The sequence below is a fragment of the Coffea arabica genome, chromosome 10e, assembly GCF_036785885.1.
Source record: "Coffea arabica cultivar ET-39 chromosome 10e, Coffea Arabica ET-39 HiFi, whole genome shotgun sequence".
Classification (NCBI taxonomy): Eukaryota; Viridiplantae; Streptophyta; class Magnoliopsida; order Gentianales; family Rubiaceae; genus Coffea; species Coffea arabica.
In genome coordinates, this window is record NC_092328.1 from 1,734,085 (window position 1) to 1,756,017 (window position 21,933).

The 21,933-nt window shown below is 36.7% G+C and overlaps 3 protein-coding genes across 4 annotated transcripts; 1 reads left to right on the forward strand and 2 right to left on the reverse strand.

Moving 5' to 3' along the window:
* Positions 1-978: 978 nt before the first annotated feature.
* LOC113712548 (protein NRT1/ PTR FAMILY 8.2-like) lies at positions 979-4,920 on the reverse strand. Its single transcript, XM_027236029.2, has 5 exons — positions 4,677-4,920; positions 4,456-4,564; positions 4,113-4,330; positions 3,215-3,774; positions 979-2,071 (listed from the first exon to the last, which is right to left on the reverse strand). Exons 1-5 carry the CDS (start codon positions 4,776-4,778, stop codon positions 1,192-1,194), a joined length of 1,869 nt encoding a protein of 622 aa, XP_027091830.1. The 5' UTR covers positions 4,779-4,920; the 3' UTR covers positions 979-1,191.
* A 1,910-nt stretch (positions 4,921-6,830) lies between these two features.
* Positions 6,831-11,026, forward strand: LOC113712118 (purple acid phosphatase). 2 transcript variants are annotated; one of them, XM_027235409.2, is made up of 9 exons: positions 6,831-7,446; positions 7,877-8,077; positions 8,198-8,309; positions 8,721-8,950; positions 9,265-9,403; positions 9,542-9,762; positions 10,069-10,190; positions 10,310-10,510; positions 10,744-11,026. In XM_027235409.2, the coding sequence occupies exons 1-8, from the start codon at positions 7,252-7,254 to the stop codon at positions 10,506-10,508; spliced, it is 1,419 nt and encodes a 472-aa protein (XP_027091210.1). In that variant the 5' UTR covers positions 6,831-7,251; the 3' UTR covers positions 10,509-10,510; positions 10,744-11,026. The 2 variants fall into 2 exon arrangements, with proteins under 2 accessions (XP_027091210.1, XP_027091209.1); XM_027235408.2 differs by lacking the exon at positions 10,744-11,026 and having other exon boundaries at positions 6,832-7,446; positions 10,310-10,657.
* Positions 11,027-16,749: 5,723 nt separating this feature from the next.
* On the reverse strand, positions 16,750-17,523 carry LOC113712550 (uncharacterized). The gene has a single exon (XM_027236031.1). The coding sequence runs from the start codon at positions 17,521-17,523 to the stop codon at positions 16,750-16,752; it is 774 nt and encodes a 257-aa protein (XP_027091832.1).
* Between the last annotated feature and the right edge of the window lie 4,410 nt (positions 17,524-21,933).

Genomic DNA, 21,933 nt, shown 5'->3' on the forward strand with positions numbered 1-21,933 from the left:
CAAATAATTGGCTGTCCAAACACACTAATTAATATAAAAGTATACATTTCACAATTGCGTGGCCCATATGAAAATCAGCTTCTTTTTAGCCTTATGAAAGTGAGCTCTTGTCCTTGCGCATTTTTTTTTACATAATTGATTTCATATATTCCCATTGCGTAGACTTGATTTGTAGTGGTGAATGACCCTCATAAAATAAAAGTTCTTCATTAGCTACATACCATTACAAGGGGTGCCATATTAGAATGTGCTAATATTCATCTTAATTAGCTTCTTTATAAAACCAAAAAAAAAAAAAAACCCTTTTTCTTCCCTTGCTAAATTTATCCAAAAGAAAGACAAAAAGGGTGCATGACAATATAAACAGACCAATTAAGATGACAACGTGTATATATATAAGCAAAAAAAAAAAAAAAAAAAAAAAGGCCTGGGTTGAACTATAGCCGTACGTCTGATATTTAAATTGAATAGTTCAGGTACCTAATTCTCAGCTAGTTTTTATCTATTATTAATGTGTTGTAAATAGAGTGGTGAGAAGCCCAATTTGTTGAAGGCAACCACCTTAAGAAAACATGAGCGGTGTTGAATGAAGTACAAATAAATTTGACTGTAATTCACTAATAATTCAAAATTCGAGGATTTGTTTTGGTTGTAATTAAGATTCTACTCAGACGAGGCTATGCTATTTTGAAAACGGAGAATGAAAGTTCGTATTTGTAATCTGTACTTTTACGCGAAAAATGGGTAATCAGCTTAAATTTATTTACTTCTTGAACTTTTCCCAATCCTCTTACATTAGGTGACGATAAATACGAAAGGGATTTCAATCTTACTTCCTTTTTTCTTGCCGATATGATGAACGGAGCCAACTCAGTTAGAATGCGAATTAAAGTGAATTTCAAGGATCGAAAAGAAAAGGAAAAAAAAAAAAAACCATAACTGCGTGCAGAAATATAGAGTTAGGTAAAGTTTACGAAGTCACAAAAGTGAAATTTATACCCAAGAAATATATAAGAAGTAGCCAACCTGTCACAGTGGCAGAGAATGTAGCAACTTAAGAAATGACATAAATCTCAGTTTCTGGAGCTCTCCTCGTGTTGAAGGCCGGTGAGGATCGAATCCAAAAGTAGTGGTAATTGACAATCTCAGTTTCTCACCAGATTATTATTGAAAGTAGTGGTAATTAAGTTTTCAATGCATAATACTACTTGATTCCCCACTGTCATCTTTACCATTTCTAAGTTCAACACCATTTTCCACTTGAGAAACATCCCTTACGCTAGCCTTGGCACCATCTCTGCCCTTGTAGTTCCATGCAACCACCAAGTAAACCAAGAAATTCAAGCCATTAATGGCCGTTAGTATCCAGTAAAAGTAGTCCAGTCGGCTTTTGTTGAGATTATTTCGAAGCCATCCTTTCTCCACACCACCGGTCGCCGCCTCAATGATCTTGACAAGCGCAGTACTAAGCCAACTTCCAATCCCGATTTCGCTCAAGAAGAATGCGCTACTTATGCTCCTCGTACCATCCGTTGCCTCATCGTAGAAAAACTCCAACTGCCCAACGTACGTGAAAACCTCAGCACTTCCCATGAGAAAGAATTGTGGGAACAACCAAAAAACGCTGAGGCTGGACGGATTGCTATCGGTGCGGCGCTTCTTTTCCACCCGTGCAGCCGAGAGCAAGGCGAATATGGATATAAACAGGCCGACACCCATCCGTTGAAGGGAAGTTAGGCCGCGACGATGACCGGTCTTACTGCGGAGAAATGGGACGATGACTTTTTCGTAGATGGGGACGAGGATGAGGGCATTGCAGGCGGCAAAGACTGGAACGGAGCCTGCTGGGATTTCGAAATGTGGGCCAAGTTTTCTGTGCATAATGTTGGCTTGGCTGAGGAAGAATGTTGACAGTTGAGCGAATGAGATGGAGAGTGCGATGGTGGATGCCCATACGGGTAGGACTCGGATGAAGCATTTCAATTCTTCAACTTGTGTTACTGTGCATAGCCTCCATCGGTTGTTGGCGTTGCTTTCAGCGTCCGTCTTGACTGCCGCCTTATCCAAGAATCTGTTCAAACAAAAAATTCATCTCAAGTTCTTGACTTGTATTAATCACTTTTTTGAGGATAACGATCGACATAATGAATCCTAAGGATGCAATCCAGTTGAGTGGGGCTCCAGATCTCTTGTTAAAATACTTCAATCCAAGGTCGAGCCCGTCGCGGTTTTAATAATTGAGTTTAAAATACAAAATTTGATTAAACTCTATTAAGTTCAACAAGTTTTTAAACCTCACAAATTAGGACTCCGAGCAAGCTCATGAATAAATTAATTAAATTCGACTTATTTGCACCCCTTCTTATCAGTCCCGAAAGATAATTGGATATGACTAAACTATATTTAAAAAAAAAAAAAAACTAAATCAATTGTGGGAGGAACATTGAAAAAAAAAATAAGGGAGCTAATTTAGGTGTTAGAATTTCCATCTGGTCTTGCTTTTGCATCCTATGTTAAATAATTTGGTAATTCCCAGGTAGAAAGGTCTAACATAATGAATGAGAAAGATTATTAGTTACAGACTGAGTACTCCGCCATTGGAGGTTGAAACAGGATCGTTTGCTTTGGAATAGGACATTAAGGTGATCCAAAATGGAAAAGTCAAATTCTGTTTCGCCGGCAATGCCCCGTGGAGTACCAATCAAAGAAAGAATCATTTAAACATCGTCGATATCGAGTGTCCGCGGCAGAGCATGCATGCAGCAATAAAAGCAGACATGCACACAAAAAAGTCAATGACAGGTATCATTCGTCTTAATTGCTCCCATTAAAGAATCATGGGACTTATGTCGTTTCAAAGAAATAAAAGAAAAGGTCATGGACATATTAAAGAAAAAAAAAAAAAGGGTCATGATATATTTATCATAGTGACAGTTACTTGTCGTTAATTACAATATTGGATTGCACGGGTTATAGAACAAAAAAATTTTTGGGCATGTTTATGTGTTATATTTAGTAAGATAACCTCTTAACTGACAACCACAAAGAGTGGATTAGCATGGCTGCAGTTGAAGTTAGTGGTGTGCAGCCATACAATATATATTGCAGTAATATATAGAGTTGCACTTGAGATTTTGAGCAATAAAATTGCAATTAGACGAAGAGCTATACAAAATAATTCTCCAAGAGAGAAAAAGCTTAGTTGAAACCTAACCTGTATTGTTCGGTGTGAAAAAGCTTCCGAGCACCAAATATATCAGAATTTTCAGTCGGGACCTCATAAAGCCGAGCTCCTGGTTCAAATTTGACCCCTTTAAAGTGGTTCCTCACGGAAGCCACAATGACTTGAACAAATCTAGTAAAGGCACTTCCCATTGGCTTTTGATAACGGTATTTTGAGCAGCCCGCGACCAAGGTGACGATGGAGCAAAACATTGCCACTGTTGGAACCGCAAATCCCCAGCTCCAGCCCTTCTTCACTTGCACATAAACTAGAACAGTAATACCCAAGAGTGCACCCATGTTGATGGCAAAGAAAAACCAATTGAAAAATGAATACTTCTTTTGAGCTTCTTTCTCGTCAGCATCATCATATTGGTCGGCCCCGAATGATGAGACGCATGGCTTGATTCCACCAGTTCCTAGGGCTATGAGATACAGAGCAGCATAGAGGAAGGCAATTTGGCCATCGGACGCTGGTGGGCACGGTCTCTTGCTGCAAAATGGTGGTCGTAAGCTGTCTATCGAAGCGGATAGCGTTAATAACACCAATCCCTGTTGCCCAAAAAGCAATAAATGAAATAATAAAAAAAAAAAAGCCAATGTTAGATGCTGGATTAATTTGGGGCTCCGCAATAAAATTATAACGTAACGAGGGATAATTTTCATTGGTGATACCACCAATTGCATTCGTATTTCTCGATGGTTCAAATAAATTAGTAAAAGCCATGCAAACATTCGACTTCTTCTTCTGCTAGGAGCCGAGGATATGCGGTATGATGACATAGAAAGCTCTAGCTTGTCTCTTATTTGCCTTTTTTGCTTTTTTTTCTCCTTTTAAACTTTGGAATTTGAGGCACTGAAGCCTAAGTATTAGTAGCACTTGTCCTTACCACTTCGTAGATGCAAGAGAAGATAATTATGGTTAAAAATCGACCCAAATAAGCATCGGCCAAGAATGCTCCGAGTAGTGTGAGAACATAAGCAGCTCCGATCCAGTCGGTTACATGAGTGGCAGCATCAGGAAGGGATTGATGCATCTCGAACACCAGATATTGCACCATGTTAACCGCAATCGCGAAGAATGCCAACCTCTCCGCCACCTCATTCACTATATATTACACATCAAATTAAAGAAATATTGTCATCTCCAAACTAACATGTAATTAATACTAGTTTATAATAACATAGGGATGAGACAGTAATTTGCAGCATGAATAACCAAGAAATTAGGACCTATTACAAAGGGGGAAGCCTTCCATCCTCCAGTTTTCCGTTTATCAGCAATTCTTCCTTTGTAGTCAACACTACCATTGGTTACCAGAGTTGAATCTACGCCTGCCTCCTATTATTTCCACCCACAAAATTAAAACGAAAAAAATTGAATTGCTTTTTGAGGTAAAACGTCATTAATTCCTGTAGGCCAGAAGTAACTGAGTAAAGTCGAACGAGCTTACCTTTGGAAGTTCACCGTTTCCACCCACAAAACCATTTTTAGATGGCTCCTCAATAAACGACTTATCATGAGGCTGAGAGAAATGAATGCTGCTATTTTCCATGACTAATGAAGCAGTACCGTTCTAATCTGTATGTTTCGTGTTCGTGCTGAAATAAACTCTCAAATCAGGAGTTGTTTGTTGCTGCCGCCCGATTCCCCTTGCAAGCACATAATATTGTCTTGACTCAGAGATTTCAGCTCAGCTTTGTGGGAATTCAAGTACTTTTATTTTGATACATACTTTTCATGTTACTAGCAAAAAATACTACGTAGCAGTAGGGAATTTGTTTTTGGAGTGGTTGATTGGACAATTGACTAGTTACATGGTTGACGGTTTCTGATCTTTTAAGACGCATTCCTCAAATGTATCCTTCACCTTTGCAGGCCGCAAAATTAAGTTAGTAATTTTGGAAGACATGAACTGTTGGCATACTAAACCAAACATAGAACTATTTATTTATTTTCTTGGAATTAAGCTTTTAGTAGCTGTTGGATTTAGGAATTTGTGCTTTATTTTCTTTCCCAACAAATCTAATAGATTATAAATAAGACATTATTTAGGATGTTTTTTAGAGAGAGAATTTAGAAGAGTTTATCAAATTTTTTTGTAGTGATGTGACTTTCTTCATTGTTTGATATTTCAATAATATTGTAAGTTGATTATTTTTTTTTGCTCTCCTACATATATATTTTGAGTGTTTGTTTTACCTCTTCAATTCTGTAGCCTTGTACGCATTGAGTATTATTAAAAACCTAACATTTGGATTCTACATGAACTAAAACTGGCACAGATGTATACCAGTAATAATCTAGTATTTACGACTTTTCCAACTGCCGACCAACAAATTTGGCCGGATTCTCCCATCCGCGGACGGATCATTCGCGTCGCAGCAAGCTTTGGGAGAGACCGCCTCCGGCTGCGCAACTCAATATCATTTTTAATTCTATCTGCCGATCGTCAAGCATTCGTCTCCACGGACGGATGCAACCATGCAGCCAGATATTTTTGTTTTCAGGGCCGCCCGTGTAGAAATGGTCCAGTTGAGTAATTTAACCATTTGCTATTACTGCCATTGCCATGTAGATGTCAAGAAAGAAATAACATCCCTTTATTTTTTGACAAGGTAAGAGAATAAGAATAATGTCTGTTAATGGTAAGGGATTTTCTTTTTCTGGGATAAAAATGATTCTGCTACCTATTGGGATGAACAAGAAATTTTTTTTTTTTTTTTTTTACTGGGATAAAACCTTCTGATACCTAATTGTTGGAAGACCAAGTTTTTTTCTCTGCATGGTATCAACTATCTTCTTGTTTCGGCGTATGAAGCATTTTGCGTTCAAAGTCCCGATTTTTCCTTTGCAGTCCATTACAAACAAATCCTTCCACGACTTGGACCTGAAAGGCTGAAACCCAAGGGATTCCCACTGACACAATTTTCTATGTATTCTGAACAAGTCTGTTCGCTCCATTCTTTTCAGGCCCACAAAACAAACGGATACGAAAATGGAACATCAAATGGGCCCATATATTCCAATCCCAAGTAACATCATCTGACGGTCAAAATTCCACTGATGAAACATACAGCCCAGTACAGGATAGCCCCTCGGCCTTCCCGTAGTCATCAAATCTTCACCCTCCTTTCTACTGAAATCGGTAAACTTAACATTTAAACTAATTCTACAGGAGAATTCAAAAGTCACTAACTTTTGGAGTCTCTTATAAAACTTAAATCCTAAATCCACATACCCCAACCAAAAAAACAAGTCCAAAGTACCAAAAAAAAAAAGTTTTCAAAACATGATTTAAATATTCCTACAAAAAAACTAATTTGAAATTTTCACCTAATGAATAATGGTGATCGCTGATTTGTTAGCATTTAATTTATTTTACATATAAAAAAGGAGTAATATTGAATTTATTTTACTTACGATGTCAATTAATATCAAAATAAACTTTCTAGGAGACGTTTTTATAATTTTTTTTAAAATCTTAGAAGAGGTGATTACGATTATTAGAAACCTTAGGGGAGATTTCTAACATTATGCCTTGAATAAAAGAGAGAGAAAAAAGACGAGAGAACATTAGTGTACAGCACAAAGAAATAGCCAAAAGAAATCTTGGGTGGAGGCATGACCAACCGGTACAGCTGCCACTTGAGTCGACTTTTTTAACGCTCAGTCTTCTTGGCATGCCATCTGACAAGATTTCGATCTTTCACTTAAACTGCCGCTAAGTTCTACCAAGTTGCTGATTTAAATTAGTGCTAAACTCGCAACCTGAATCACTCCGTTAAACTTCTGGAAGTTTGTTTTAGATGAGTGAGCGCGTCAGAGCTTGAGTCGTGGCGTGTCACCAAAATACACCAGTCACCACCCCAGTTTGTGGCATCCAAAAACTGAATATTCCCTTGCACCTTTTTCTTGCACACTCTAGTTTCATTTAAGGCACCCAAGTTAATCATTTAGTCCTGCTGAATATGCTGACTTGAGTGTGGAAATCTTGCGAACTTTGAACCTCAAACCCAGTTCAAGAAATGGGTTTCAAGCTTTATAGTTTTGCTGGATTCTCTTTCTATCTGTTTGTTGGATTGACCTTACATCTTCAGGTTCTTGAGTTCTGCTCTGCTGGAACGACAAGCAGCTATGTAAGAAAGTATAATTATGATATCGATATGCCCTTAGACAGTGATGTCTTCAGAGTTCCCCCCGGTTACAATGCTCCACAGCAGGTAATTTCTGCCATTTTTTTTTCTTTTTGTCCTCTCTTATCTTTTATTCCTGCCAAAGGCTGTTCTTTTCTTGGAAGTTCTGTAATCTTTTTTGGTTTCTCTTTCTAAAAAAATCTGTCCTTTCCCTTTTAATAGCAAGTGTGAATGTCCGTTGTAGCTTCGGAAGTAAAACGGAATATTCTTGAATTAGGCTTTAATGGGTTAATTATCCCGGTCAATGCATTGACACTACTCATTTTTTTCTTTGTGGACATCTGCTGATTGGTAATCTTCTTTTTCTTCTCATGGTAGTTTGGCAGTTTATAAGAAGAGCTAAAAGGGAAGGCATTAAAAGTTGTATTTTGAATTCCACAGTTTGTGTATTCAGTACATCATTGTAGGATGTGTAAAGGGTTTGTACTAGCTGGAATGTGTATTATGGCTTTTGAAGGTACATATAACACAAGGGGATAGTGAGGGAAGAGGTGTGATTGTCTCTTGGATCACAGCTGATGAACCTGGCTCAAATATAGTGCTCTATTGGCCTGAAAATAGCAAGCATATATTTCGTGCTGATGGCATTGTCCTTACCTACAAGTATTACAACTATACATCGGGATTTATTCACCATTGTACCATTGAAGATTTGGAGGTATTTGAGTTTTGCAACTAGCTGCAATGTGGGATTTAATCTTCATTGTTACAGCTTTACCTGCAAATCAGCAAGCGTTTCTTAATGATTAACAGAATTATTTTTTTGCTGCTGCTGCAGTATGATACCAAATACAACTATGAAGTAGGTATTGGGAACACAACCAGACAGTTTTGGTTCGTTACACCTCCCAAAGTTGGTCCTGATGTTCCTTATACGTTTGGTCTCATAGGTACATTTCAAAATTACGGGAACTGAATAGACTGTTTTGACTTTTGAATCTTAATGATCTTATTATTAAAGTATTCTTGGATACAACCATTGAGATTTGAGATGATCAAACCATATAAACAGATAGCTACAGATGTTTATTCTTTTTATTGAGCTAGTAGTTTTGCATCTTAAGTCTTTTCAGCATCTACTTCATTTCATTTCTTGCTAGGCAATACTGACTGCTAGCAAGCACACTCCATATTGATGAGAAGAACTTTATCTGATGCCTCCAATGCTTGCTCAAGTTTCATGCTAACGTCACAAAGATATGCATGTTGTATGTTGACTGTCTTACGAGGAACAAGATCAAAATAAATACAACAAATAGTGCACTTTGCGTTTCCAACTCACTTTATTTAGTTATTTACAGGGGATCTTGGGCAGACTTTTGACTCCAATACAACTGTGGCTCATTATCAGTTGAATCCAGCAAAAGGACAGACAGTACTTTATGTTGGAGACCTCTCTTACGCTGATGATTACCCATATCACAACAACATTAGGTGGGATACTTGGGGAAGGTTTACAGAGAGAAGTGCTGCATATCAACCATGGATTTGGACAGCAGGGAATCATGAAATTGATTTTAGTCCTAATATTGTATGTATAATATCTTCATCTTTTGTTGAAGGAAAATGTTGATTCCTTACTTTCTTATTCCTCTTAGAGGAAAAATCGTACTCTTTTTTTCTTAATCAAGAATCTTAACTGGTACTTGTGTTTAAATAGGAGCGGGATGGTTCTAAAGATTGGGAAACAAAAATTTATTTTCTTTGCACAATTTATTAGCTGTGCAATCAATAATGCATTAAAAAGGGAATGATATTCATTGTGGATTCCAAATGAGCTCTATGATACTTGCTGTGATGTGATTTCTGCCCGTACTTGCTCAATTTCAATATCTATGGGTGCAGGGGGAACCTAAACCTTTCAAGCCCTATACACACCGATATTTTGTGCCATACAGAGCATCAGACAGTACATCTCCCCTTTGGTACTCAATCAAGAGAGCTTCAGCTCACATCATTGTCATGTCTTCGTACTCTGGTTATGGTAAGAATTTGGCCGAGCAGCTTAATACCATTGAATGTCCCCTGGAGGCTACTTTTTACCATGTCTAAATTTGTCTCAGGTGTCTCGGTTAAGAAATCCTAAGGCAACTACTAAAATTGTTTGCATGTGGTGCTGTAGGTAAATACACTCCTCAATACAAATGGTTTACCAGTGAGCTAAGTAGAGTGAACCGGAATGAAACACCCTGGCTCATTGTACTCATGCATTGTCCTATGTATAATAGCTACGAAACTCACTATATGGAAGGGGAAACCATGCGAGTGATGTATGAGAAATGGCTTGTGGAGTACGAGGTTGATGTTGTGTTTGCTGGCCATGTTCACTCCTATGAAAGATCTGTGAGTTGTCCCTGCTCACTTCAATAAATTTTGTGGCTAGATCAACTCTATCCATGGAGTTATATCTTATAGTATTTCTTTTTTAATATTTTACAAAGTAATTTAGTTTGGTGAAATCTTCTTTTAACATGATTGATTTCTCTGTTATTGTTTTTGTGGGCATGATGTTTTTTACTCTCTTGGATATTTCCTTGTTTTCCTTCATTCTGTTTTAGTGCAAAATGTAGAAACTGTCATCAATTGTTACAATTACTTCAGCAAAGCTATGAAATCTTTTGAGCTGCAATAACTAATAATTTATCACAGGAGCGCGTATCAAACATCAGGTACAATATTGTGAACAAGAGATGCACTCCTACGAAGGATGAGTCTGCCCCAGTCTATATTACCATAGGAGACGGAGGAAACCTTGAAGGATTGGCCACAAAGTATGTTTTGCTATAAGATTACTCTTTAATTATCCTTGAAGTCCTAGAAGTTATGAGGAGAATAATGATGTGATCCTACTATGTTTATAGAGATATTCTTCTTAATCTGTAATTTGTAGGATGACAGAGCCACAACCAGAGTACTCTGCATATCGAGAAGCTAGCTTTGGACACGGCATTTTTGATGTTAAGAATAGGACTCATGCCCATTTCAGTTGGCATCGCAATCAAGATGGTGTTGCCATAGAAGCTGATTCTGTATGGCTACATAATCGATACTGGAAAACGATGGCAGAAGCATCCATAGCTGTTTCATGAATGTAAAGTTATATTAATTTGACTTCTTCACGAGGGAAAACCATGTGGCATACGACATTTGTGGCATCTCATGGGTTTTTTTCCCTTTTCTTTTCTATTACACTCTACTACGGATTGATGGATCCATATGCAGTACAAGTTTTTTTTTTTTTTTTTTGTCAAAATATGCAGTACAAGTTTTATGCTCTATATTTATGCCTGATCAGTGTTGACCAGCACTTCAATTGCATCCCAGGTAGCTCGATTCAGCCAAGCCTTTGGTATCTGTCAAAGCCACCTGCATTATGCACTGCTTCCTGAAAAGTCATGGGTGCTTGATCTATGGCCCAAATCAATGTGTAAAAAGCCAAACTATACATTTCAGTTACTCTATGGATGATGCAGGCAGTGGTTGATGTGTAGGCACGATCTTTGCACGTGATAAATAGAACTTCTATACCTTGATTTTGTACTTCTTTTGTTCGTAATATGCAAAGGGTGAATACATTTGTTAAATGAAATTCCATATTTATTTTAAATGTGATTCAAATATTTGAATATCTCTTAAAAAGGAAACCACATTAACAACGAGAGCTTTTCTTTACAAAAAGGGATAATTTCAGAAACCTCCCCTGAGGTTTTTAACAATTTCACTTAGTACCCTTGAAGTTTTAAAAATTACACATACCTCATTTGAATTTACCATTTTGGTAACAAAAACTATTCAATGGTTAAAATTTTGAATGAATAACCCAAATTGCCCTCATGAAATTGTAAAGTTCATTTTACCTTCTTAAAAAATTCTATAAAAAAAAAATGGAATATACACAAAATCTCAAACCTACTTTCAACCATCATCTCTACTTTTTAAAATATTTCATATTCCTACATCTCAAATTAGTACCATTATCATCATGACCATCGCTACCACTAGTCTTTAAATTCTAAAATCTCATTACAAAAGAAAAAAAAAATCAATACTGTTAAACTTAAAAGATTTCACTAGTTGTATTAAGATAATATCCCATCTCTCAAATGTTGGGCTACCATTTCGTGCATGTTATATTTAAATATTCAACTTATATCTTCTTCTATTCATCTTTAGATCTTTCAAGCCAAACTAAAATTAATTTGTAATATGTTAGAATTATGTTTAGGACATAATTAGTTATTCTATAAGTGGCCTTGTTTTTGTTTCCATTAAATATTGAAAATTATTGAATTGTGTGGTGCATTCCGATGCACAAGATTAGGAGCATATTATTTAATTGAATGAAAAATATTAATATATTAAGATTATTATGATCATTTTATAGGGTTAAGGGAGGTAAGTGTAATATTAAAAACCTCAAAGATATTAGATGAAATTGTCTGAAACCTCGAGGGAGGTTTCTGAAATTATCCCTTAAAAAAAATGAAGACTTGGAAAAGATTTACTTTATTATTTCCCCAGCGAGATTCACAAACTTTTCAACCAAGACTTGGGTCGTCTTCTGCTGACCAACTCACGTAACACCTAAGCAACTCGCACAATTTTTTCACTAACTTTATAAGATGTACGCGTGCATGTGAATATTTGGAGCAATAAGCATATGTAGTAATATATGCACTATATTTCTGCCCATTTACTATTCAAAACTATATGAGTTGCAGCATGTATAGTCCATACCATCCAATACGTTTGGTGTATATTGCTGCCACTTGAAAAGACGTGGTTGCTCGAGTTTCAACGTAAATGGAGGACAATTCTATCTCTAGCAAACTTGCGTTTAAGTTACCTCATACCTCCTCAAATACCACCTTCACCTCTATTCAATTACTAGTGTAATATTCCTAGCAGGCTAATTAGGTGCATTTGACTTGGGCTAGAAAGACTTTCCTTCGTTGGCATGCCTTTCACCTTCATGCGCAAGATGAAGATATGCATGTCAGAAGATTCCAAACAAACCGAGCATAACTCTATATTTTGTTTTCCAATTTCAAGAATCCGCTTTATTAAATATCATTATTGAACTCCTGTTCAAGAGTATGAAACTATTCTTGATCTATTTGCATGTTTTTCTTATGTAAATACTTGCCTGGCAAATGAATTTTTGGTCAAGTTTATCTCTTACCAATTTTCTCAACAAATTTCTCAAAATTTTTAAACTACATATTTCAAAATACCCAAAACATGCAAAAAAATTTTCCTTCCTTTTTTTTTATTCTTCCTCCCCCACATCAATCCACCACCATCTCCGGCGCCAGTACCTCTTTCGACGCCGACGCCGGCAGAGGTAAGTTTTTTGTTTTTCTCTTCTCCCCTTCTCTCTCCTCCTCCCTTCCCCGCCATCTCTCTCCCCCTCCCTCCTATGCAATCTGGCCACGCGACCAAATTTGGTAGCGTAATTTGCGTAGGGGGTGGGAAAGGGAAAGGAGAGAGGTGGCGGGAAAGAGAGAAGGAGAGGGAGTGGGGGAGAGAGGATGAGGAGAAAAGAAAGGAAGGGAGAGGAAGAGGGAGGGGGAGAGAGGGAAAAGTGAAAAAAAAATTCTGTTGCTGTCGGCAGGGGGAGGGAGAGGTAGCGTGAGAGGGAAAGAGGGGGAGTGAGAAAATTGCAAAAAAAAAAAAAAAAAAAAAAATTGTTGTTGCTGCTGCAACTTCTGATGTGGGAGGGGGAAGGGAGAAGAAGAAGAAGAGAGGAAAGAAAAGAAAAAATAAAGAAATAAAAGAAAAAGAAAAAAGAAAAGGAAAAAAAGTTTTTCATTTTAAAAAATTTTTCTACAACTTTTAAAATAAAGTTTTAGTCAAACACTCAAAAAAACTTATTTGCTAAATGGGCCTATGGTATTAGAGGAATAACAAACTTTCATCAATGTTCATGTTTTCTATCAACATATATTTGATTTGGAGTAACAATTTCTAACATGATGGATTTTCTTTTGTGCGATATTTCAAATTTCCATCAGCATTCATATTCTTTGGCAATATTTTGGAGTAACAAATTTTAAATAAGATTGCATTTGCCATTAGAGGAGCAATTTGAACTTCCTTCAACTTCATATTTTTTGGGTAAAATTTTTTAGATAACATTGAAATGAAGCTAAATTTACGCTGAAACCAATAGTTTGAGAAATGCATTTACTCTAAATTGAATAATGAGCACGTTTGAAACATTTTGTGCTAACCATTAAGACCTCAAATAATTGCTTCCATTTTATGTGATTTTCACGTAATCGTGCTGCCGTTTGGTAAACAAGTTTTATGAGTGTTTGTTTAAAACTTTACTGTAACTTACTGTAAAAGTTGTAAGAAAAATTTTTAAAGTGCATAAATTTTTAGATATTTTGAAATATTTAGTTTAAAAATTTTGAGAAATTTTTTGAGCTAACTGTAATTGAAGTTGTTAAAAAATTTATAATAGACAAACTTGGCCAAAACTTGTTTGTCAAACAGGCTCGTGATTGATGTTCAAGTTTATCCAAGCATGACATGTATGCATGACATATACACGTGGGACATTTTATCTATTTTCTCTTGCAAATGAAGTGCAATTTGGATAATTTCTTTCAACTTTTCCAAGTGTTTGCTAAGAAGGGTGGAATTGCATTTGCCACAATTAAGGAATTATTTTCAAATTAAAAATTTTTGTTCTCTTTTGTTTTTATTTATGTCTTTAATTTCTTTTCTCTTCAGTCATTCTATTCTCTTTAGAATGGATTGAATAGGAGGGTTAAAATCGGGTATCCATAAATGAGGAAGAGGCTCGTGAAGAACATGAATAAAAATATGGTACCACAGAGATCAATTGATAACGAAAGGAGGTGGTGATATGAGTGTGAGATGGAAGTAAAGAGAGATTTTTGCATTAAGTATCGTTTGGATTTCGATATTTTACATGAAAATTCTCTTAACACATTTTCTGATCATTTTGTTACTTCACATATATCATATTGCTATAATATATTTTTGTAATTAGCACTAAATTTTTAAATAAAGAGTGATGTGGTTAATAAACATATTTTAATACTCCTTTTGTCCCAAAAAATTTGGGAGTTACAATTTTTATGAACAATGCTTTGATTTATTGTCTGATTCACTTGGTTTCCAATTTCACCCTTGTTTATATACCTGTTTAGTGGCTTAGATAGTGCACATGAGTGCTGTAGAGATATACTGACTTTTTATCCACAGTAACCTTCTAAAGTTTTTTCTTTTACAATTTTGTTTTATTTTTTTCTTTTTTTTTCCTCCTTCTCCATCTCAAACTACCACCGCTGGCTAGCACTAAGTAATCGCTGTTAGTTGGTACCTCCGCCAGCGCCATTAGCACTTTCCTTATCCCTTTTTTTCTGCTCTCTCGCTTCCTCTTTCCCCTTCTCTTCCCACCCTCCATCTCTATCTTCCTCTTTCCCCTTTTCCTTCTTCTCCTTTCTCTTGCCACCTCATCTCCTCCTCTTCTTTTCCCTCCCTAATCCTTCTACAACCACCGCTACCCTCTCCTGTGGGACCTATACCAGATTTGGTAGGAAAGGTGAGCACCAAATTTGGTTCAAATTCAACAAGAGAGGGGGCGAGGGTTGCAAACCGATGAGGAAGAGAAGAAGAGGAGGTAGTGATGGAAGAAAGAGGAGAGGCAAATCGGAAGAGAAGAAGGAAAAAATGGAAGAGGAAGGGGGAGGAAAGAAAGAGGAAAAAAGAAAAAAATGCCAGTGGATCTGGTCCAAGAGGTGGAGATGCTGGCGGTCGACTATCTAAGGTTGGAGCGGGGTGGTGCTGGGAAAAAAGAAGAGAAAAGAAGGGAAAAAAGAAGAGAAAAGAAAGGAAAAAAAAAAGGAAAGAAAAGGAAAAGAAAAAATATAATTTTTTTTTCAAGTTTTCCACAAATTCTATAATAAGTTATAGTAAATTTTATACAAACATCTAAAAAAACTCTCCATCTAGACGAACCACAAAGATATTAAAATTTTATGAAACTACTCAAAAACAGTAAAGCACAACAACAAATTGTACTACATTATAATGACACAAAAACTACAAATAAGTTAGTATCTCAATTTTTCTAAATAGGAAAATATATTTATCCATTCTTTTATAAAGTTATAATTAATTTAGTAGTTACAGTAGTTTAGGCATCAAAATTCTACTAAACACCTGAATTGCTTCTCTGCTTGACATGATTTCATAGCTTACCTTGCTTGAGATTGATAGATAAGAATCCAGCTCATCCTGGTGGTGCAAATGCTTTATTGTGGCCAAATTTTAGGAGGTTTTGTGGCTATTGCAACAAAGATAGCTGAAGGTGACTTGATCCAGTAATTGAGCTAGTAAGTGAAAAAAAAAAAAAAAAAAAAATCTCCTTCACTTGCTTCCCAAAAAAGGCGGTTGCACGAAATAGTTGATTATCTTATGCTTTTATCAAGTTTTTACAGAAGAACTTAAGAATTTTTTTTGGAAATTATAATCTTGGTCAAACGTAGACGTGTCAACATATCAAATAATAAACGTCCTCCTATGGAGCAAGGCATCTGAAAATTTGCGCTGATGTTTAATGATATTTTAATATTTTCCCTATAGTAAAACACAAGTAAACGTACAGAAGAGCAAGCAAAACAGAAATAATGCTTTTACGTCGAACCATCAAATCATGAGGCTGTTTTATGGGCTGTGCATGGCTTCGGAGGTGGATAGAGACGAATACTGGTTAAAACTGGTTTTAAGATAACTTTGTCACTGGCGGAATCACACACAGAGCAGCCCCTGTTCGAACCTACTAACGCAGATCAAATTCCCACTGGGAACTCCAACTTATTCACACTTGGAGTAAAGGGAATACAAATGCGGACTATTTAGCCAGGGAGAGCTTGCTTCCTGAACCAGGAGTTAAATGGTTGCCGTCTTCAATACATCAGCTGAGGAAATTTTTTTGAATTACATATGATTTAATCGGGGTGTCGGCTGCCGTTTCTGTGTAACGGGCCTTTAGGTTTTCCAAGGTAACCAAAAGAAAAAAAGAAATAAACCAACATGCAAGACAAGCAATCAAGACAGAAATAAACACACAGCCAAGCGGCAAATATATTAAACAAACATGCAGATACATACATATATGTTCGCTCTCTTTCTCTTAAAACATATGGATAATAATAATATACCTAAATAGCGAGCGGCCATTAATATTTACACATTTATTTATCCTATAATTAATTATGTATATATATATATAGTAGTATTACTAATATGCTATATATTATTATATTAAACCTATTTAGAAGACCATGCACTTCAGTTCCAGGGGTAGTTGCTATCTTCGAAGTTGCCACCGAAGATCCCTGGATCAGTCACAGCAGCCTGAAAAGGGGAAGCAGCTTGGGCTTCAGCCCAAATGGAAGAATCATCAATCGCTGGCAAATTTGCGTTGAGTTTATTCCACATTCCTCTCATAGTCCCTTCCTCGCTTTCGACTGCCTCGTTTCCGTTGTCGTCAACAAAGTTGTTATTGTCGTTCGGAACTGATGTTACACCAGCAGTTGTTGTACCCGCAAGGTAACCAGTCGTAGTTGCATTTGTCTCCGTCTGGAAAAACAGCCTTTCATTTGGCTGACACTGGGGTGGGTAACTGGAGTTGCTACTGGATGCAAAATTGCGGAAGGGACTTTGTTGAAACGGAACTGGTCGCAACACAGTTTGATTCTCGCCGCCGGTGTCGATCGGAGTGGTGGTGTTGAGAGTGGAATAGACAGGAATGTGCTGAGGCCTTCGATATAGATGCGGTAGGTTAAGTTTGGCTGCTGTCCCGTACAGCTTACGTGCTGCAGCATCGTAAGCGATGGCTGCCTCGTGAGAGGTGTCGAAAGTTCCCAACCAGAGGCGCGAACCACGATTTGGTTCGCGTATTTCAGCAACCCACTTGCCCCAAGTGCGCTGCCGGACTCCTTTGTAGGCGCAAGAAGCATTCTCAGGTCCGCCTTTGCCTCTCATGCAGCCTTTTCTTGAACTGGCTTGTGCTGGCTTCTTTCCTGGCCTTCCGTTTCCATTTCCACTACGGTCAGCATCCATCTTTTGATATTGTTTCCTTCGAGAGCTTTCAGAGGAGTAGAGGAGAATGTAGGAATGGAAGTTGCATTTGCATGGAGAAATACACAATTTTATACTAGGCTGGGGAAGAATGAAGACGAGGAGTAGTGAAGGAGGAGGATATGCAAGAAGAGAGTTGTGATGAAGGAAAGGGAAGCACTGTCGGCTACGTGTCCACGTCCATGGAATGAAACTGATACTTGGCAACACCAAACAGTAGGATAATGTCTACCTCCTTTTCTTTTCTTTTTTCTTTGTATACTTTTTCCGTTAGATTAAATGCGAACTCAAACTTTAACTCTCTCACTTTTCTTTCCCTTTCAGACAAAATTAAGCTCAGGTGGCGTAGAAGAAAAGAAGGGATGGTTCATCTCACTTGGATGGTTTTGTGGAGAAATATTGAGGATATATATTTCACATGCATTTAAGTGAATGAGGTTTTAGTTGAGTTTGGATCATAACTCCACAAAATGATGTCAGAACGGCCGAACCAAGGTGGAAAAGTTCTAAACTTGTTAGTAGTTCTCTCAGTACTTGATCCCACTTCAAACAAAAAGAAAAAAAAAGGGGGCCAACTCTCCTGAAACTCATTAGTGAGCTAGCTGAGATATATTGCATTGCAACAAAGGCCCAGGATTGATACGTAGGTAGGCACTTGGCAGCTGTCACTGTGACTGTTGCGTTCTTTTAAATGTTCTTGTTGAGGTGTTGTGTTGAGACCTTGGAATCTAGTAAGCATTCAATACTTGGCTAGGTTGTTTTGTGGAGAACATCTTAGGAATACCACTCTAGAATCCTCAGAAAGAAACAAAAACTGCAGGGACCGAAGCACAGATGTAACTTTCCCCTCTACTCCTCAAAGTCTCAAAGGATTTCGTCAGCACTCACTGCCACTGCATGTACTTGAATATTACCAACAAAAACTGTGGGCTTGCAGTGCTCGAAACCTGAGTTCAACGTTGGCGGTACTTGAGAAATTTGAGCTATCTTTTATTATTGCCTTTCGGGGCTCAACTAGAGAGGATTTGACTCTTTAGCTAAGTATGTTTACTTGCATGCATCTCGGAGGACAATAATCCAAGTCAAGTTTGTGCCAGCTTTCACTTCTCACAATTAACCAATCAACATTGCTTTTTCTAATTTACAAAAAGGCCGAGAAAGGGAGAGTTGATTGATTATGGTTGTAATGACTTTTACTTACTTTGATGGTTTAAGAACAACTCATACCGATTTAAGTAATTCTGGCCTCGTACATCAAATACTCACAAATCACTTTAGTTTAGTTAATTTGTTACATAATTGAAAGAAATGGGTTCATATCAGTGACAATCAAATTCTAAGAAAATGATTTTATAGGCAAAGAAATTAAGATTCGGAGCAATGAGAATTCAATTCTTGGCTATTCTATTTCTTTTGCGATCAGATTCAACATGAGATAAAGTAAAATCATTGCTTTTGGCTTCCTAAGTGTAAAAACTTATAGGCGCGCTCTTTGATTCCCTAAACCTTGAGTTAAAATGTAGAAATTGTTTAATCCAATAAGAGAGCAACCATCATTATTTGGTAATTTACAAAATCGCCCTAGCCAGCTAGATAAACTTCAATTATCAGCAAGTGTTTATAGATAAGCTCACTTTCATATGAACGACTATAAGTTTTAAAGGTATATGACTTCAATTGAAATGCAATCCAATATTTGAAGCTGATAAAGATTCTCTATCACACAAAGGGTTTCTGTAGAAATTTGTCAAGAAAGACAGCATATGTTATTCAGGAGTGATTAAATTCACAGCTCTAAACCTCACAAGAAGTATAAGTTCTAATGATAGTAATTAATATGAGTTATTGATACTAATTGTACAAGTCACCAATACAATGCCCTCATTATTCGACACAATTGGTGCTAGTTGATGTTGTTTATCCTTCTAAGATATAATATAATACTTCTACCGAGTATTAAACGGATACTGGTTGTATACCTAATTTGTGCACTGTTAACCATCTAAATTGCAATATGTTTATATTTATTTCTTGCTTTAGAATTTAGACATAATTCCCAATTTTAATTATTTTTTTTTTAATAATCTAACATCCAAAACCCCTCTTAATCAATGTCTGTTGCACACATGCCCTTCAAACAAAATACCAAGTTAATAATATCAAATACTCCCTCCGTCCCAAATTTAAAGTCGGTTCTTGGGACTGCAACTTTTTATGTACAATGGACTATTATTGGCAACCGATGCTTTACTTCCAAATTTACCTTGCTGTAATTACATTAGTCAACTAAAGTTTGTGTTTTTCAAAGAGTCATAATTCTGTGGGTCCCACCTCAATCAAATGCATCTCTTCATACGTTAAGGACACGCATCAATAGTGGCCTTATAAACTGGGAATTGTCCTGCACACTCTTCGAACTTCTCTAAATGGGAATAAATGGTGAGTCCTATTAAATTTCTTGGGACTTTTTTACATATGCACAACAAGGGTAAGAATGGAACTCTGGAAGGGAAAAATTTTAGCATGACTCTAATTTTGGGACAATGAAAAAGGTGAAACATGACTTTAACAATGGGACGGAGGGAGTAATTGATTTCTCAGTTGGTTCCTATAATTCACAATTAAAGCTGTAAATGAATCAAACTAGCCTACAAGTACTCGCAAATCAACTCGACCAAAACTTGACTCTCAACTCGAACTCAGCAATACCAGGTTCAAACCGACCAAGTGAAGCTGTCAAGCTCAGGCTCGAGTATAGAGATAATTGGTTAGTTAGCTCATCGACTTGGCTTGAATTCATATGCTTTTATTAGTTTCATTTTTAAAAGTAAAATTTTTGATATATGTTAAAATATTTTTATTAATAAATAAGGGAAAATGCCTATTTTGCCTAGTCTAAAAGAATATAATAATCATTTTTATTTTTTTGAGTTCAGGTTTTTATATTGAGAATTTGTCAAGTTCGAGTCAAACTCAACTTGGTTAACCCAAAACTCCCCTTGACTTAATTCATTTGTAGTCCTATTCACAGTGAAAATATATCTTTAGACAACTTAGACCGTGTTTGATAATCTAATTCAATACTTAAATTGAATGGATTCAGATCTTAACATATTCAGATCGTTTGATAACCAAAATTTTGAATATGTGAATCAATTAAGTGGCATTGAATTTTCTAGACAAAACTTACTCCTAAAATTAAATGATAAGTGAATGATTCAAACGTATTAAATTTAATATTTTACAATTTAATAATTTAATGAATTCAATTTTTAAATTTTAATTTTGTCAAACGCACCCTTACTTTGGATGATTTCTTATATTAAAAGAGGGGGGGAAAAATGGTACTCGGATGACAAAGCTCTACAGGCAATTGAAGCCTTCATCAGCCAAAAAAATGCTAAAAGGACTTGAGCGCAAAAGAGGACATGGCAACACGAATTCAGCACGCAAAGAAGTTCGTTGCGTTGCTGCTCTAAAAAAATAATAATGACATAAACAAAAAAAGTTCGTTACCGGCAATGGACGACAAAATGGTCAATCGATGGACGTTACTGCTATAAAAAAAGACAAAAACAAAAGAAAGGTTACCGCCGCCGCACGACAAAATGGTCAACCAACGGACGACACAAAACATTTTTCTTTTTCCTCTTTTTTGACAAAACTTCAGATCTTCAATCGTTATTAATGGGTAAACGACGGAAGCGCTAAACGACGCTCGGCAGTATTTGATATTTATAGAGGCCATCATTCTCTCTTCGTTGAAGGAATCGTTCCTGCCACCTTTCGTCCCTTTGATGTGGTTCCAACTTCCAAGGTGTGAGGTCTAATGCTCGCCCTTCTTTCTTTCTTTTTTTTTTTTTGGATCGTAAACCTTCCAATGTCTATATTATTCGAATCCGACTAATCTGGAATCGAGCGATTTCAATATACTTGGTTAGATGAATGTTTTGTGCAAATTCATACTACGTCTTCACATTTCAGCCAGTTTTTTTTTTATTTCCTAAGATTAGTCATAAGCGCTCCTTAAATTGCATACGCGTTTTAGGTACTCAGATTAGTCGCAGGAGGAATCACTTTGTCTTTACGATTTACAAACTACAGAATAATGTCTGCTTGCATGATTCGTGCGACATCCGTGTTGGCCGCACGACTAGTCGGAAGCAATGAGAAATGTAATCTTGTTCCAATGTAAGGGACAATGGCGATCACTTGGTTAATTATTTGCAGTTCTTTTTTATTTGCTCAAACCTAACAAAGAAATAACGTTCCTCAATGCTGACAAATGATAAGTAATCTGAAATGTGCAAAAATCTTTGAACCATTTAACGAAATGGGTTCCTATGAGTGACAATCAATTTTAAGAAAAGGATTTCAAAGGCAAAGGAAGAT

Bases quoted from the DNA above. Each gene is read 5' to 3' on its own strand.
- LOC113712548 (XM_027236029.2), bottom strand. From the start codon at position 4,778: ATGGAAAATAGCAGCATTCATTTCTCTCAGCCTCATGATAAGTCGTTT. The intron at 4,331-4,455 runs GTCCTAATTTCT...TGTAATATATAG, and splicing joins GGCTTCCCCCTTTGTAATAG to TGAATGAGGTGGCGGAGAGG. The intron at 3,775-4,112 runs GTAAGGACAAGT...TTTGGGCAACAG, and splicing joins TCTCTTGCATCTACGAAGTG to GGATTGGTGTTATTAACGCT.
- LOC113712118 (XM_027235409.2), top strand. From the start codon at position 7,252: ATGGGTTTCAAGCTTTATAGTTTTGCTGGATTCTCTTTCTATCTGTTT. The intron at 8,078-8,197 runs GTATTTGAGTTT...CTGCTGCTGCAG, and splicing joins GTACCATTGAAGATTTGGAG to TATGATACCAAATACAACTA. The intron at 10,191-10,309 runs GTATGTTTTGCT...TGTAATTTGTAG, and splicing joins CTTGAAGGATTGGCCACAAA to GATGACAGAGCCACAACCAG.
- LOC113712550 (XM_027236031.1), bottom strand. From the start codon at position 17,523: ATGGATGCTGACCGTAGTGGAAATGGAAACGGAAGGCCAGGAAAGAAG.